The sequence below is a fragment of the Rhizomucor pusillus genome (assembly GCF_041956525.1).
Source record: "Rhizomucor pusillus strain CBS 183.67 unplaced genomic scaffold VTP01scaffold_3, whole genome shotgun sequence".
Classification (NCBI taxonomy): domain Eukaryota; kingdom Fungi; phylum Mucoromycota; class Mucoromycetes; order Mucorales; family Lichtheimiaceae; genus Rhizomucor; species Rhizomucor pusillus.
The window spans coordinates 50,487-67,144 of record NW_027192145.1 but is presented as its reverse complement, the minus strand read 5'-3'; the positions used below and the strand labels follow the sequence as shown (position 1 = coordinate 67,144).

Sequence of the window (16,658 nt, the reverse complement as noted above, 5' to 3'; positions counted from 1 at the left end):
AACTTTTTTCGCCGGTGGATTCTTGATTCAAGCAAATAGACGGGTATAAGACGAAAACATCACTCGACGGTGGGGGCAGCAGAAAAATCTTTTAAGACATTAGCAGTCTACGCCGATCTCGGAGGCAGTGCCCGGTAGGCTGTCAATCTAAGGAGAGCGGATCGTTCACCGGGCAGCCAATGAAACCTCAGACCGAGTTCGTGCCGAAAGCTCAATATTTCTCTCGTTGATCGGCTCAACGTGGTGCCGAAATAATTATTAGAAGGTAGAAAAACTATATAAACTGCCTATTCTTATTATATATTATTCTTCTGGACTATTCAAATTTGTGCTTCAATGGAGCAGATCGTGAAATATTTTGAGAATTGGCAAATCCCTAGCCAGCTTCAGCGCCGTGAAACGATGGTTTCTATCGCTGCAGCGACAGCGACCGTTGTGACAGCGGGAGCATTGTATTCCCTCGTACAAAAGGTATATAATAAACTACGGTTTATTGAAAGGAAGATTGTACGCAGATTGACCACTTGTGCGTTATTTGTAGGCTTTCGACAATCGTGGCTGCAAAACCGTTCCGTACACTTTGCCTTTTGTTGGATCAAGCGTCGAATATCGAAAGAATCCTCAGGCATTCATGGAAAAATGGACAAAAGAGCTCGGTCCAGTATTCCGTGCCCATATTTTCGGCGAGGTAAATTATACTTTTTGATACTTTTTGATCCACCAACATGAAATGTTGACCGCATCGTGTTATCAGGTGATGACTATTGTTTCTGGTCCTTATGTTCGCGAGATCTTCCTCAATAACGATTTCAACTTTATTCACGGTACCAACAAGGCAAGTTATATGCGGCACCGTACGATTGAGCAAATACACTGACATTGGAGCGTTTATAGAGATTTGACTTGAACTCCCTGTTGGGTATCCCAGAAGGTCACGCAGAAAGTTCAGGCCTGCGTCAAATTGTCCTGAAGCATCTACATAATAACATGAGACCATATACTCCTCGTGTAGTTCGACAAGTAAGTATTGCGTGTCGACGATTTTTACAGCAGGCATTTCCTAATTGAACTTTGCTGTCGACTAGCTGAAAAAAGCAGAGTTGGAAGAACTCGGTGATCTATCGCAGACCGAAAAAGTCTTGCCACACGTCTATCCGATCATGCAACACATGATTGCCAACGCAGCTGCGTCCATCTTTGTGGGCGAAAACCTTGTTAAGAACGAAAAGCTTATCGAGTCCTTCAAGAACATGACGCTGGAATGCGGCGCAGAGCTTGCAAACGAGAGTCTATTCTTTGAATACTTTTCTACGCTCAACAGCTGGCGACAATGGTGCATCGGCAAATTCTCCAAAGCAGTAAAGAGACATAGAAGCCAGCTTTACAATGCATTGAAACCAGAGGTCGAAGAACGACTGGCTAACTGTAAAAAACCTGGATGGGAGCGGCCGGTAAGTCTCAGGCTTTTGAAACATATACTCGTTAAATTTTATTGACGATGATAATGAAAATAGAGAGATATCCTGCAAGATCTCATTGAAGATTCAACATGCTCACCTGGCGAGGATCTTATTCTAGAATTGACAGAATGGATCATTGTCCTCATTTTCGCATCCATCCATACGACCAGCGAGAACTCGACTGTCGTCATGTATCGTCTTTTGCAGCATCCAGAATTGATCACAGAGCTTTTGGAAGAGCAGAACCATGTTCTTTCTGAACACCTCGGCGAAGACGTTGTAAAGTCTACGGATGATCCAGTTTCTCTGTTCACATTTGACGTTATTCGCAGCCTTCCAAAGTTGGACAGCTTGTGCCGCGAATCGCTTCGTTTGCGAAACGATTTCTTAACGTTGCCACACAGATACCTGGGTAAAACCAACTTTACGCTTAGCAACGGCGTTGTGATCAAGCCTGGTGAATACGTTCAGATCAACACATACTACAACCATAGAGACGAGAAGATGCAGCACGACGAGTCGGGTAGTCACAGCGATTTCCAGCCTTTCCGATATGCAGACTTGCAAGATCGTCAGTCTACCAAGATCGGCGATGATTACCTTATCTTTGGTCTAGGAAAGCATGCCTGTCCGGTATGTAAATTTTGTTATACTGTGCAACGCAAGAAAAACGAGAGACTCATCTGGATCTTGTTCTTTACAGGGTCGTTGGTTCGCCCTGCAGGAAGTAAAGACAATTGTATCCTTTTTCATCCGTCAGTACGAAATCTCTAACAAAGGAGGTATCACATTCCCTACCGACGATACCAACAAGATGCCTACGGGCGAATTTATCGTCAAGAAGCGCGCAGTGTAGAAGCCATGATATCTAGAAAAAGTGTCACATCATACTTTTCTTTTGTAAGCCATTTATGCTTATACATACATGTAAAGATGCTTCATTTTGGATTTTCGAATAAAAGATCGTGCGTGATTTTCGAAATGTTTTGTACATTTTATTTGAACACGAGCGTGTATTCTGGTGAGCCAATTTATATATGGCTACAATGGGTGGAAGCCGACATGTCATTCCAACGGCAGCTACAGCATAACAGAACCTGCTACGAGGTTAAGAAGTGGAGACAGATCGATAAACAAGGCAACAGCACTTTTAATAATCAAACATCTCTGAATTCCATTGTTACGTTACGCTGGAGGCAATCTTGATCACTTTAAAGTGCCTGATTCTTCCTTCAGTTCAATTACTTCATAAGAAGCACGCAAAGTTGTTTTATTGATACTGATAAAACTAGAGATAAAAGAATAGGTGGTGTAAGCAGTATGTCACATTCCAGTGTAAGTATGCTGTGAACCCATAAATCCACGGATTGTAGTAGGCTTGGGTTTAAGGATTTTGTAGAGTGTTCGTGGCGACATGGGGCTGTTTTCACTGTTTTCATAATCCTTCTCGTCCGCGTCGTTGTTGCCGTCATGGTCTGCTTTTCGAGTATCCTTGCGCAGCTCAATGCTGCCTGGTATCTCGATCTCTACGATTTCTTCTTCCTTGCCATGATCGTCATTTTCCATATCCGTGTCTTCTCCAACCTCGTTCATATCCATGCTTTCATCATCATCGCTCTGCTCTGGAGTAATATCCTCACCGACAGGGTGTACTGCACAAAAGATTGTTAGCATATAACACACATATTCGTTTATAGGAATCTCACCAAGGTCGAACTCGATTTCACCCCACAATGTTCTATCAACCTCGGCTGCTGCCTGGGTTCCAGTCAATTGAGGATCTACGCAGCTTACATCGCGACCCATCATTTTTACCTGAATAGTATCTTGTTCCTGCTGCAACACTCCAAATACATCGCCGTATAGTGGACGGTTAAACTAGAGAGAGAAAAGGGTAAATGCCTCAGAAACCATTTCCAAGCTCTTACACCTTGCAAGTATACACCTACGATATCAACGGGTGGGCATCCCCAGCCTCCACGGTGGTAACCCCACTCTGCACCTGCAGGAATGGGTGCATTCACGCCTGGTATTTTGAGAAACGGATAGCTGGGCGGAGGACCGTATCTTTGCATTGCATACAACCAAGGAGGTGGCATATCTGCTGTGATACCCAATGCTGACTTTAAAGAATCCGACAATTCACCAGGTTTTCGATTTTTCCATGCATCCATATGCTCCTTTCCCTCGTGATATCTACTCAATAATTGATACTGGTTAGCAGCAATATTTCTCGAAATTACCAACAGTCTCAATCATACATGTCACCGTGGATAGTCAACTTGGGCCGAGTCTGATAGACAAAGAATGCTTCGTAGAGCTTTTGGTAATCAAGGTCCATTTTTCCCAGCTTTGGATTCAATCGAGCTCTACGTTTGGCTCTTCCTCGGGCTGCTGCCGCTTCCTTCTCTCTAATTGCATCTCGTATTTCGGATATACCAGTCCGCTTTATAAAATCTGTCATATGCAAGGAGAAACAATGCAACGAATGAGAACCAGAAATTTTCTGCTGGTCTGGCAAAGTCTAACCTGGCAACTCGAAAGCAGGTTTTTCAGGTACTCGCCGCCTCTCTAAATAAGGACGCTTATTTTTCCAATGCGCAGGTACAGGAACCGTATTTCGATAACTTTTGAGTGCCAAAAGCAACGCTGGGTCCGGCGCATTTGCATCCCAAGCCTAGATATGTTCGTTATTCAGTGATAGATCGAGGCTGCCAGTGAATTCTTCGATCGTCACCTCGACCACTTCGGGCAATTTCGCCAGTTGTTTCAGCTCCTCAACCGTAAAACGCATCATTCGTTTTAACTTTTTTCGAGATACTGGCTCCACGCCTTCATTTTGCATATCTCTGTCATTCTTCTCGACGGATACTGGAGCTGACTTGTGCTGAAGAGAATATTAATTCGCATCCAAAGGGAAGAAAAAGATCTATATATATACCAAGTCCTCCACCGGTTCTTGATGCGACTCTACGCTGAACCGATCAAATACATGTTGAAAATATGTTTTTGCTACGTGATCGTCAACAGGTTCTTCCTCATCAATGTGGTTACGCTTATCCTGCTTTTCATTCCGTCAATTTCCTGCAGCGATAGATGCTCGAGTTGTTTAGAACGCTCACAGGCAACTGATCGCGGGAGACTTGTTTATCCTTGGAAGCAGCAGCAGCAGCAGCAGCAGCAGCGCGTCGTCTTCGTTGCTTTTTTAGTTCCTTCCGTTTTTGCTTGAGTTTCTTTACGCGATCGGTCGGATCGTTTGACTCATATTGCATGTGCGTTTGTTGGCAACAAATGCCCGCTGAGCTGGAAGTTCCCAGGCTAGAAACTGCGGAGGTGGGGGGCCTGCAGGGTGCAAGACTTGTCTTTGCACATACACACACACAAAAAAACCAACTTTGTTTGCGATCGACTGTTTCCATGAACGCAGCCTCCTCTTCTTCCACCAATGAACAAAACAGACTCTTAATACCGTCCATAAACTCTGACAGCAACTCAGGATACCCTCCCTACTTTGATGTAAAGACTCGGGAACCATCAGTGCGATCTATGTACGATTCTGACATTAGGAAAAGGTTATAGTTGCCGGTGCGCTGGGCGGCTCCACAGCCGACTTTGTTATGCATAGGTATAGTACTGTCACTACTTGCACGCTTACTCTGAACTTCAACTGAACGTTCTTCAACAAACAGCGTGGATACCGTCAAGACACGCGTGCAGGGGCAACCCCACCATCGACTCTTGAAATATCACAATATGGTTCAGGCATACAAATTAATATGGAAGGAGGAAGGCGTACTACGTGGACTATATGCAGGTATCACGCCTGCGATGCTCGGCTCAGGTAATTGGGAAATTTTATATATATTTTTGCCTGTAACTAACAGGTCATTGTTGGTTGCTAGTGCCTGCAACAGCACTCTATTTTAGCATATATGAAGTAACGAAACGGACACTCACGGCAAACCATGTACCTGAAGTGGCGTCTCACCTGACGGCTGGTTCTCTTGGCGACTTGATTGCATCGTTTATCTACGTCCCATCCGAAGTCCTGAAAACGCGCATGCAACTTCAGGGACGGTATAACAATCCTCATTTTATGAGCGGATACAACTACCGTAGTACCTGGCATGCCACCAAAGTCGTACGTATTTGCGGATACTCGCGTTACAGAAGGAAATGGAGACTTAACTCGCTGAATAGATTGTAAAATACGATGGATTTGGAGCACTGTTCCATGGATTTAGAGCCACCATCCTGCGTGATGTCCCGTATTCGGCTATCCAATTCGCATGCTACGAACAGTTCAAAAAGTTTGCTCGTCTCAATTACGGCAGCGATCAACTGCCGGTGGGCATAGATCTTATGACAGGTTCACTCGCCGGTGCCATCGCTGGAGCTATCACGACTCCTCTGGATCTGATGAAGACGTTGCTGCAGACGCAGCAGCAAACCCGCAAAAAGGGATCCATTACTCGTCCTGAGCCAACAACCACGCCTTCAACGAGTATTGTCCACGGACCAGCATCAGCAACGAGCGCACCGCCAGCGCCGAAACACTACAACGGTATCATGGAAGGAATGATATGGAACTATCAAAATCAAGGCTTGGCAGGATTGTTCAGAGGGCTTGGACCTAGAGTATTCTGGACGAGTCTTCAAAGCGCTGTCATGTTTGTCGTCTTTGAGCAAATCCTGCATGTCGAAAAATCCCTACGAGAGCGCGGGGATTGGCCTCCGTCAAAACCACTAGGCATATCTTAGACAAAACAATAGACAGACAACACAAGACGTACATGTATATTACGCTCCACCTATCACATGCTTTCTTTTTGTTCTCTTCTTACATATACGCATACAGACACACACAACCCACCCCTATCACCCGCATTTGTAAATTCTGCTCACAGGCAAATTCCATCGATAAAGACAATATCTTTGGATGACATGGCTTTCGTAAAGAAGACAGTCGAAACCCACCCACTTTGCTTTCAAGAATGATAATATATCTGTATCTCAAAGGCACAAGATTGCTAATAATCAAAATTGTAGTTGGTCTTTTGCTCTTTATTAAATATATGATAAATACAAAAGCAACATTGGTGGTGAGATAATATAAAGAACTGAAGTCAGGGCAGACTTTTTAACTATTATACTCTACGCTCTCTCTCTTTTCCTTTAGCTTCTTTTTTGGTTTCTGGTTTCGAGGGAGAGGGCTTTTCACCTCTGTGGCAAATGACGCAGGTTGTAGATCCATTCTGTTGCTGAAGTTCTAAGCATTGGCGGTGATAGGCATGTCCGCACTGAAATACAATTACATCCTTGACTTTGGGTTCGTCGCCGTTACTCTTTTGCTGGTCCGTATCCTCCTCATCCCACGCGAGCGGTTTCTGGAGCAGCGTCAAATCCAGTATGGTGCCACTGCAGATATCACATACTCCCCGTCGAGGTCGCCATCCGCGTGCTTTATCTCGAACCAGTTCTTGTACGCCGCGATACAAGTCGCGATCGAAAAGCTTGTTTGTCATTTCCAACAATTTGCCTTCATACTTGTAGGTATCGAGCATACTCCTAAAGATGTCTCTAAAGTCGGCAAACGTCGTGTCACCCCGGGTTTGGGACTCGATGAGCCGAAGGAGCAAACGAGGAAGAGAGACTTGAGGCGACGTCGACAGGAGGAGAGAAGTCAAGATGGACTGGACAAATGACTTGAACGAGGATTGGATATGCTGATGAAGGCCTTGGGGTATCTTGGCTGCGGCCAGCGCATTGTAAACTTCAATGGATGACTCGACGTAGGCATCCAGCAGACGGAACCACAGTGATTCTATCTCAGACCCATCTTCTTCTTCCGAGGAGGATGCTCTTCGGCTGCTATTTTCGCATAGCCGAGTGCCTACACGCAGCACACCTGAAAGCCCAATCAGGCAGCTGCTGATGATACCTTGCTCTTCAAAAGTCCATATTGACTGCGGATCTCGGTCGTCGTCGTCTTGGTGCGCTCGTATGATTTCAAGTACCAGCGAATTCTTTTCCTTTGCGACACTGAGCATGGTATCCAGCGCTCCCTGCATGTTTCCGCTTTTCTCCATGATCCAGACAACTGCATCCATAACACCGTGCTTTTCGCAGCTTTCTTGAACCGTCTTTAGATCCACCTGGCTGTCAAGCCTTGTGTTGAGATAGTTGTAAACGCCAGAGGGGTCAAAGCGACACATGAGTTCAATGTACCGTTCTTGGATGCGTGGGTCCACATTCGTTGACGTCCTGGCTGACGTTGTAAAAGAAGATTCGCCTCGCGATGCACTGCCCGTCTCCTCATTTTCCTGCGATGCATACGGTTCCAACAATCCGCGAAGATATAAAAACACATGTTTATCGGCAATTTCGTGAGAATCATCGTCGTCGAACTCTCGATCTTCTTCTAATCGACGGACAGCTTCTTCGTGCTTGCCGTCAAAGAACTTGTCAACGACTTTGGCTGTTTTTTGACCATCCATCTCGACGAACTGTGATATCCGGATCATGAATACATTTTTCACCTCGTTCCGTTTCATCTCGTTTAGATCTGATCGGCTATCCAGTAGTCGATATACACAGTCGAATACCATGTCGCGGCGCTCGTCGTCTTTGAGATACGCTTCTACCAATTTGCCGTATTTCCGGTCTCGCTGGTAGACATCTTCCAATACTCGCCAAAAGCCGGCATCTTCGTAATACAAAATCATCTCTTCTTCATTGACGGGAGTGTACACTGTAAGTAAGTTCTGGACAGCAATCTGCCGTTCCTGTCGAGTGGAAGTGTTGTTTTCTTCGGCAAGTCGCACGAGTATTTTGTGGAGAACAGTCGGTGGTAGAAGAATAAAAGTGGTATACTTGTGGAGATTGGTGGCAATAAACATGTAGAGTTGAACAAGACCTTCGCTGTCGCTATCTGTGGTCGTATTAGTGGGGCTGGATTTTACCGATTGCACAGTGGAGGTAGAGAACGATTGTTTCGGCCGAGGCGGAGGCACAGGCAATGCATTTCCAGATTGTCCACCGCCCATTACATCCAACAGGGTATTAATAATAATTTGACGCGAGATAACTTTTCCTTGAGTCTCCTCTTCCAAGGTCGATGTCATGATATCTTCCCCGCCGTTCAACCATGGATCTTCAAAAGCGGTCTCCAGTGCATTCAAGAATTTCTTGGTGTTAAAGCGAAGTAGCAATCGAAGATAAGGGTACGTCGGCTCATCGTCATCTGCAGTTAGCACTAATTTGCCTCCTACACGCGGCCAGACTACACAGCGTCCAGAAAACACAAAGGTATACACTGCGCTCCGGGCTTCGTTTGCTTTTGAAGATGACATTGGTGCGCCGTCAGGATACGTACGACCGGTCCATATCATTTTCAGATAATCGAATAATTTTTCTGCGTTCTGACGTTGATCGCTGTCCTCCTCCATCTGGTCTGGATACTCGAGCGCCTTGCCGCTTTCTATGCTGGCCATTCTGACCTTCTCCCGTTGATTAGGATGCGATGAAACACCAAACCGGGAGTTTTCTTGTTTCAATACTGATCGAATGACTTTAAGCATATCCACCAGAGGACTGACATAGTCGTTCATGTTGCGGTTCCAGACATACATCATGGCTTCATACATGCCTTCGCGGTGGCACATACTGACAATCTGATCAATATCGAGACACTGCGGATCAACGTGCCAAATAATTTGTTCTAGGCGAGATATCCAGCGCTTTGAGCAGTAATAGTCGACGAGATCTTTCATGACGGCAGGTGGCACATCCGACACGCGTTCTTCCAGGATATACGGCTCGAGTACCTGCAAAAATGCGCCAGGTACATTCGCTTCACAGAATCGCTCGTACACCGTATCAAACAAGAATTCCAAGTTATTCATGGACAAGCATGCCTTGATACAGCCGGATGCTAGATCGTGGAATAGAACTGTGCCGTTTCCGGCTATGTCGTCGTCGAACGTTTCAAACGCACGTGTTGATGCAAATGCAAAATTCAGTGATGCGACAAGAAGTTCCATTAATTTTTCGCCCACAAGCTGTTTGCGCGCTTGTTCGTCTTCCGGTAGACCAACTACAGTTTGTGTAAACTTGCCATTGTAAAACAGTGTGGCCAATTCGATGCCCTCCAAGAAGTCCCCTGATCGCACCAGTGCAATTATTCGGTCTGCCCACGATAGCAAGTTGCCGATGTATAGCTTGTTCAATCCCTTTATATCCAAGTTTAGTTTGGAATGCTCAACCCAGCAGTGTTGTGCTACTTACCAACAGGAATAGCGTTCCTTTGTATCCACGAAGCGAGTGATAATAAGCCATTTCGATTGTTTTTGGCGCTGAGACGTATCTTTCTATATCCTGCTGCGATGCATGTTCAAGCATATCGTGAAGCGGGCCGTTGAAACGGTCATGGTAAACGAGTTCTTTGGCACGCAAACTGGCTCGCTCGGTTTCCACCATATTTTTCGGGTCGAACAATATCATTTCCTCGTTAGGCGTAAGCATAACTAGAATCTGATCCAGATATTAACAAGGAAGCAAAAATAGGCAACTACTTTAGCTTACCTGTCTGTTGATCCACTGCAAGCCGACGATTACATCTTTGCATTTGTATTCGCCGTATTTCACAAAATTGAGTTTGTTTCTTCGTTTGCTTTTGCCACCCAAAGGCCCTCTCGATCGCCGTGTGGAATTGCTTGCTTTATCGACGTTCTCAACAGTTACTTGAAGAATAAATAAGTGCTGGCCCCAGGAAAATGCAAGCAACGGATCAGCCGTTGCAATAGTATTGTTATTTTTGTCTACTTTTGGTTGCTTAATATTTGCGATATCTTTTTTCCTTTGTATATGCGAACCTGTTACATCTTTGGTCGAACCGGATTTGGTTACAGGCAACCATGCAAGGCAACCCGCCAGACTTTCACTAGGTTTGCTAATGACTTCTTCATCTTTTTGCTGTTGCTGCTGTCGTTGCTGATGCTGAGGAAGACTTTCCGTGGTTTCGTCAAGCACCCCGTTTGTCTCAACTGGTGGCGTAAATGGCTTAGGTTTCAAGAATTTGTACTGCGTTTGCGGCGTTGGTTTTAGGCCGACAATAATCATTTTGTAAGGAGTAAGCAATGCGACCAACCCAAAGGATTCTGCGGGATGTGCGAGCTGCCCCAGAGGTAACGGTTGCATAGCAAACACTGTGCTCGGTCGACGAGGTTTAGGAGGCACAGGCGATCCTCCTCCTTCTGCCATGCTGAGTCGTCGTTGTAATTCCGATGCTGTTTCCAACGTTGGGAAGGAGAGATTCTGGTATCTGCCAAGTATACGCGTTGTATCAACAGCATTGACCATGACCACCTTGTATAGGACGTGATAGAAAGCCATGCCTTGGTCGTCACCAGATACAATTTCTAACTTTTTCACACCGACGAAACCAATGTGAAGGATGGAAGCTCCTTTCACATGTCCTTCTTTGCGGGATGCTTGTTGCTGCTGCGAAGCTGGAGCTGCTGCTACGTTTCCAGGTGCAAAGTGCGCAGGGATAGGGTCAATGACTCGCATAGGGTGTGCCGGTTTAGTTATATCCCACACAACGATGTAGCCTTGGCTGTGTCCACATGCAATCGTTGTATGGTCTGCAGATATTGCAATCGAGGTGACAGCACCGAGTTCAACAGCTATGCAAAAGCTTTAGCATCATGAACTTGACTTTCCTCTCGTTCCTTTTCCTTACCCCGAGCACTGTTGCCTAGGATACATTTAAGATTCTGCAAATAATCATACACAAACACCAGACTGCGTGTGGTACCAATTGCAATGACACCGCTCACCTATTAGTGGATCAAGCTTAGGTATATGAACTTCCATACGATCTGAATCTTAATGTATAAGCACTTACTGCTAGAACTGAAGCGAGGCCACTTTGTTTCTTTACGTGTTCTGCGTAAATGTGATCGGATATCTTTTTCAATGGTGTCCATTTGAATGCTTCCCATGGTTCCATGTTCTCTTTTCCAGTCTCATTTAACTGCACACTAGATTCTTCAGCCAAGAGTAATGACATAGGCGGCGAGCGGTCCGAAATTGTGCCTATTTCGGAAGAATGGCGCGAACTGTCCAACGGCGAGTCCAATCTTGGTCGCAGAGGCGTTCCGGGCGACGACCTCGGTTGTTCCAAAGAGGATGTAGACAACGTGGAGTAAGAGGTTACGCGTTTCGCCTTCCTGGTAGAGGGAGGATACGGTGACATTTGTGCTGATGAATGTGGAGTTCCGGACGTAGCTCTCGACATATTGGATGGTGTATCCTGTTTAGATAAACTTTGTAAATAATCGATGAACGTGCGTTGCATAAAGTTAAGCTTACAAAGTGATTCATGCTTGGGCTCGTTTCGCTAGTGTCATTGTCTTCATGGAAGTACTCGTCGACGCTGGAACTATCAGATTCGTTCAAGATACTCTCCAGCGTAAGATATTGAGCTACATAGAAATGGAGTGAATATGTATATGCAGCAACGTAATGCAATTACTTGCATACCTCGTTTGACAAATTCTTCGTATAGTCCAATCTCTTTGCCAATATCGTCTAATAAATTCAAAATTTTGCGCTTCTTCTTCTCTCCAATGTTGTGCGCCATGTTTGCATTTTTAACAAGAGGCCCACCATGCAAATGGATGTAGAGCTCATCCTGTATTTTGTAGAGGTCGTCTAAACGTGCGCGGATAATGGTATCAGATATGGTGGGTAAATCGAGCTCGGGTATTCTTGATGCATGGAATTTCTGTTCGAGCACAGTGAGAGGTTGGACACCGTTGACTAGGCGGGTATTATATGGTATTGCATCCAAAATTTTCGATAGAGGATCGTACTGCATACGTAGCAAAGGTTTGGGCGACATGGTCTGGTGAGGAAAGGTGGATTGCAGAGGAGTATTTGGGCTGCAACTGGTTTAGCCAAGAAATTCCTGCCAATTGTTACTGTTCTGAGAAAGCGTTACCTTGAGTAATCGCCTTTACCGCTCGTCATGGAGCCATAAGAATGAGTACGCTGATGGCTCATAAAGTTTTTCAGGTTGGCGAGGTACTTGTCAGCTAAGGCATGGTCTTCAAGCGCTGCACGCAGTTCATCTGGTAGATCTGCGGTGGCAGTGTTGACATCAATGTCGATATTGCTAAGCAGTTCCTCAGCTGAATCGTCTTCCGAGTTCTCTTCCAGGACTTCCTTTAAAAGGGCGTCGTAGTTGTCACGAAATGTCACTGTTGTCGAGCTCGCGCTTCGCTCCATTGGAGGTTGCATAAGTGTTTCGGGTAACCGGGTACCAGACTCATCACTCAAAGTCGATCTGGCTTCCATGAATATGTAGGTAGACCAAAATGTATATATGCACAGCCGTCGAATAAGTTAACAGCAACAAAGCTGCCCGTTTTTCGCGTGGTACTCGAGAAAAGAAAAAGAGAAAGCTGAAACAGCAACTGCAGGCTTGTTGCTACAGTGCCTCGTCGCCCTTCTCTTGGTGTTTTCAAGGGCAGCCCCGCCTTTCTCTAACATTTTCTGCATTGCGCTGACCTGAAACTCGAGAAATTACACTCGAAGCAGTAAAATGGATATTGGCGCTGGCAATATTTTTCAGCAGACAACGAGTAGTCTTGAAGGCCTTGTACGCAAGAAGCAATGCTTGAAGAAGCAATGCTTGATGCTGTAGATAAACAGGTTTAGCCGATAAGGCAAAGCTACACGTACGTTGAAGATTATTTTGCTATGGATGAAGATGGCAACAGCATTGTAGCATTTGCATGGAAAAAACAATGCAGTACCAATATATATAATAAACTGACGGAGAGTACTATGTGAAATGTGAAAAGGAAGATTGAAAACAAAGGGTTATCGAGCTCAAACGGCAATATATAGGCTTTATTGGTCATACAGATGACTATCAAGGATTCCGAAAGTTACAGCTTTGAAGATAGATGACGTGAAGCGATTTGCTGGAAGGCTGTAGAATGCAAGCTGTCGACAGATATCTTTTACGGCGACTTCGGCGACTTCGGCGACTTCTATGCAGCACTTGCTATGAGCTTGCTATCTCCGCTCACATTTTCCTTTTCTTTGTCTCCTTCCAGACGCGTCGTTTTCAGCCCAACGTAACTGTTATTCTCCTTTTGAGCTTTTGATGAGGCCCGTGATCGAGAAATGGTCTTTGACCAGCGCCTGGACAGCATCAGACAAGCGTTAAAGGATCTTGGTGCGAATATCGCTGTTTGCATACGACGCAATCGGCCTTCAAGAGATACGAAGACTTGCCATTCAAGTTTCAAGATCGGACAGTCAACGAACTGAAAAAGGTTTTCAGAGAGATCAAAATTGCCTAATATTGGCCAATGCACGGATGAGAGCAAGATATTGCAACTGCGTTAGGCGGATAGCATTTATGACGTGTTTGCAGACTAGCTCCATATAATGATTTGTATGTAACTGAACAGCCCCCCCCCGGGAAACTGCAACATCAATTTTATCATAGAATAAATATAATATGATTACAAATGAATCGATACTGTTTGGAATACTGTTGTGGCCACGTACGTAGCTGGATGGAAAGATGTTTAGCCCGATGGATTCAATACCGGATCCAAGTCAGTAATTAACGATCACTTTGACCTTTGTGTGATGTAGCCCACCAATCATTCCAGCGTAATGGCAAGGCAAAATCGTTCAACCGCCCATTCTTACACGGCCGCCGATCTTCCGAAATTGCAGCTGACCCCGCAATTGCATTTAAAAATCCCTTACCAAGACATTCCACTAACTTCATCTTGTTTTCGATGGATCAATACACCAAATACATTGAAAAGTTACAGTTTCCTGCTGGTCATCTACAGCGCCGCGACGTTATCGTTACCATTGCAGCAGCTACTGCGACGGTTGCCGTCGCAGGAACGTTGTACTCTTTGATCCACAGGGTACGCATTAAGAAGCGACAACATTTGCCCTTCTTTTCCCGATCCTATGCAAACCTATATCTAACTATTCTTTTCTTGCGACATAGGCTTTGGATAATCCTGGCTGCAAAACAGTTCCGTATTCCCTGCCATTCGTGGGATCAAGCATCGATTACCGCAAAGATCCTCAGACGTTTATGGAAAAATGGACAAAAGAATTGGGTCCAGTTTTCCGTGCTCACGTTTTTGGCGAGGTATTATCGAAACTAATACCAGTTTTCTGATATGGCCTTTAATGACCTTGGAACTTAGGTGATGACCGTTGTCTCTGGCCCGTATGTTCGAGAAATTTTCCTGAACAATGACTTCAACTTTGTCCATGGTATCAACAAGGTACATAGATATATTTTCCGACATCTAGCATCATCCGCAGCAACTAACCAACTCTTTCTCTTTCTCTAGAGATTCGACCTTAACTTGCTGCTCGGCATCGACGATAAGGATGCGGATAACACAGAACTTCGTCAAATTGTCCTAAAACATTTGCATAACAATATGAGACCGTATACACCGCGGGTCGTTCGGCAGGCAAGCTTACTACTTTTCCTTTTAACGAAGAACAACAAGAAGCTAACACTCTATTCAGTTGAAAAAAGCAGGAGACGAAATTGTAGGCCAAGTATCTGAAGAAGAGAAAGTCTTCCCTCACGTCTATCCTATCATGCAGCATATGATCGCCAACGCTGCTGCCTCCATTTTTGTCGGCGAAAACTTGGTCAAGAACGAAAAGCTTATCGAATCTTTCAAGAACATGACAATAGAGTGCGGTGCCGAGCTCCGTGGTGAGAGTTTGTTCTTTGAGTACTTTTCTACGCTGAATCGATGGCGGCAATGGTACATCGGCAAGTTCTCGAAAACTGTGCAAAGACACCGCAGCCAACTCTACAATGCCTTGAAGCCAGAGGTTGAGGAGCGATTGGCAAACTGCAACAAGCCTGGATGGGAGCGACCTGTAAGTCTGAATTCAAAACAAGATGATAGGAAATGATTTTGCTTCAATGAGCCTCTACTGATCATTGATTTCTTGTATATTAGAGAGATATTTTGCAAGATCTCATTGAGGATTCGAAGTGCCCTCCCGGCAAAGACCTCATTTTACACTTGACCGAATGGATCATTCTCCTTATCTTTGCGTCCATCCACACTACGAGCGAGAACTCTACTGTCATCATGTATCGCCTTTTGCAGCACCCAGAATTAATCCCGGAACTTTTGGAAGAACAGAACCGCGTCCTTTCTGAGCATCTCGGCGAAGATGTTGTCAAGTCCACGGACGACGCTGTTTCCCTCTTTACCTTTGATGTTATCCGCAATCTTCCCAAACTGGACAGTCTCTGCCGCGAGTCGCTTCGTTTGCGAAACGATTTCTTAACGTTGCCACACAAGTATATGGGTAAATCCAACTTTACGTTGAGCAACGGCGTCGTGATCAAGCCCGGTGAATACGCGCTGATCAACGCTTACTACAACCACCGAGCCGAGGATATTCAGCACGATAACACTGGTAACCACGATGTCTTCCAGCCTTTCAGATACGCAGACGTCACCGACCGCCAGTCTACCAAGATCGGCGATGATTACCTCATCTTTGGTTTAGGAAAGCATGCCTGTCCTGTATGTATTTAAGTATTCATTGGTTAGAGTTTACCGATACAGTGCTAACAGGTTACCTTTGTAGGGTCGTTGGTTTGCCCTCCAAGAAGTCAAGACAATCGTATCATTCTTCATTCGTCAATACGAGATATCAAACCGTGGCAGTATCGTCTTCCCCACAAACGATGGTAGCAAAATGCCTTTTGGACAGTTCGTCGTTAAGAAGCGATCCATTTGAACGTTAGTTAATCGAGGTACATTGACTCCCGTCCGCTCCTTATCCACCATATTCTTTTCGTGTAATAGCCCGTATCCCTGAACCTCCCTGTATTGCTATGCATCTTTCGTGCCACTGTAAACATGGTGCAGCATGAAAATATTATTATGGATGTTGTCTAAATATATCCCCTTCCAGTCATGCAATATTTTATAATAAAGTGCCAGACAGCCTCAGTGGGTAATATTCATCTGGATTTGAGAAAAACAAGAGTTGTGACAGCATTGAATGGTGCTGTAAAGTAACTGCAGTAGCAAAAGTAAAAAGTCGGCTCGCTATGCACACCATCGGAGCCTCAAGTCGTTTCACAGGCATCAACGGAGA

General features: G+C 45.1%; 5 protein-coding genes across 5 annotated transcripts; 3 read left to right on the top strand and 2 right to left on the bottom strand.

Moving 5' to 3' along the window:
• Positions 1–336: 336 nt before the first annotated feature.
• Positions 337–2,316, top strand: VTP01DRAFT_6205 (uncharacterized protein; the record flags this gene model as incomplete). Its single annotated transcript, XM_069385081.1, has 7 exons — positions 337–471; positions 542–688; positions 755–835; positions 895–1,020; positions 1,086–1,451; positions 1,515–2,093; positions 2,164–2,316. The coding sequence occupies 7 exons, from the start codon at positions 337–339 to the stop codon at positions 2,314–2,316; spliced, it is 1,587 nt and encodes a 528-aa protein (XP_069242578.1).
• Positions 2,317–2,783: 467 nt separating this feature from the next.
• Positions 2,784–4,732, bottom strand: VTP01DRAFT_6204 (uncharacterized protein; the record flags this gene model as incomplete). The annotated part of the gene is made up of 9 exons (XM_069385080.1): positions 2,784–3,112; positions 3,167–3,218; positions 3,276–3,338; positions 3,410–3,656; positions 3,722–3,917; positions 3,990–4,137; positions 4,198–4,347; positions 4,402–4,524; positions 4,583–4,732. 9 exons carry the CDS (start codon positions 4,730–4,732, stop codon positions 2,784–2,786), a joined length of 1,458 nt encoding a protein of 485 aa, XP_069242577.1.
• Positions 4,733–4,877: 145 nt separating this feature from the next.
• On the top strand, positions 4,878–6,221 carry VTP01DRAFT_6203 (uncharacterized protein; the record flags this gene model as incomplete). The annotated part of the gene is made up of 5 exons (XM_069385079.1): positions 4,878–4,976; positions 5,033–5,085; positions 5,150–5,301; positions 5,363–5,601; positions 5,661–6,221. 5 exons carry the CDS (start codon positions 4,878–4,880, stop codon positions 6,219–6,221), a joined length of 1,104 nt encoding a protein of 367 aa, XP_069242576.1.
• Positions 6,222–6,607: 386 nt separating this feature from the next.
• Positions 6,608–12,821, bottom strand: VTP01DRAFT_6202 (uncharacterized protein; the record flags this gene model as incomplete). Its single annotated transcript, XM_069385078.1, has 9 exons — positions 6,608–9,691; positions 9,747–9,992; positions 10,044–10,282; positions 10,334–11,146; positions 11,203–11,299; positions 11,368–11,775; positions 11,835–11,947; positions 12,006–12,406; positions 12,466–12,821. The coding sequence occupies 9 exons, from the start codon at positions 12,819–12,821 to the stop codon at positions 6,608–6,610; spliced, it is 5,757 nt and encodes a 1,918-aa protein (XP_069242575.1).
• Positions 12,822–14,287: 1,466 nt separating this feature from the next.
• Positions 14,288–16,295, top strand: VTP01DRAFT_6201 (uncharacterized protein; the record flags this gene model as incomplete). The annotated part of the gene is made up of 7 exons (XM_069385077.1): positions 14,288–14,425; positions 14,512–14,658; positions 14,717–14,797; positions 14,867–14,992; positions 15,051–15,416; positions 15,500–16,078; positions 16,143–16,295. 7 exons carry the CDS (start codon positions 14,288–14,290, stop codon positions 16,293–16,295), a joined length of 1,590 nt encoding a protein of 529 aa, XP_069242574.1.
• Between the last annotated feature and the right edge of the window lie 363 nt (positions 16,296–16,658).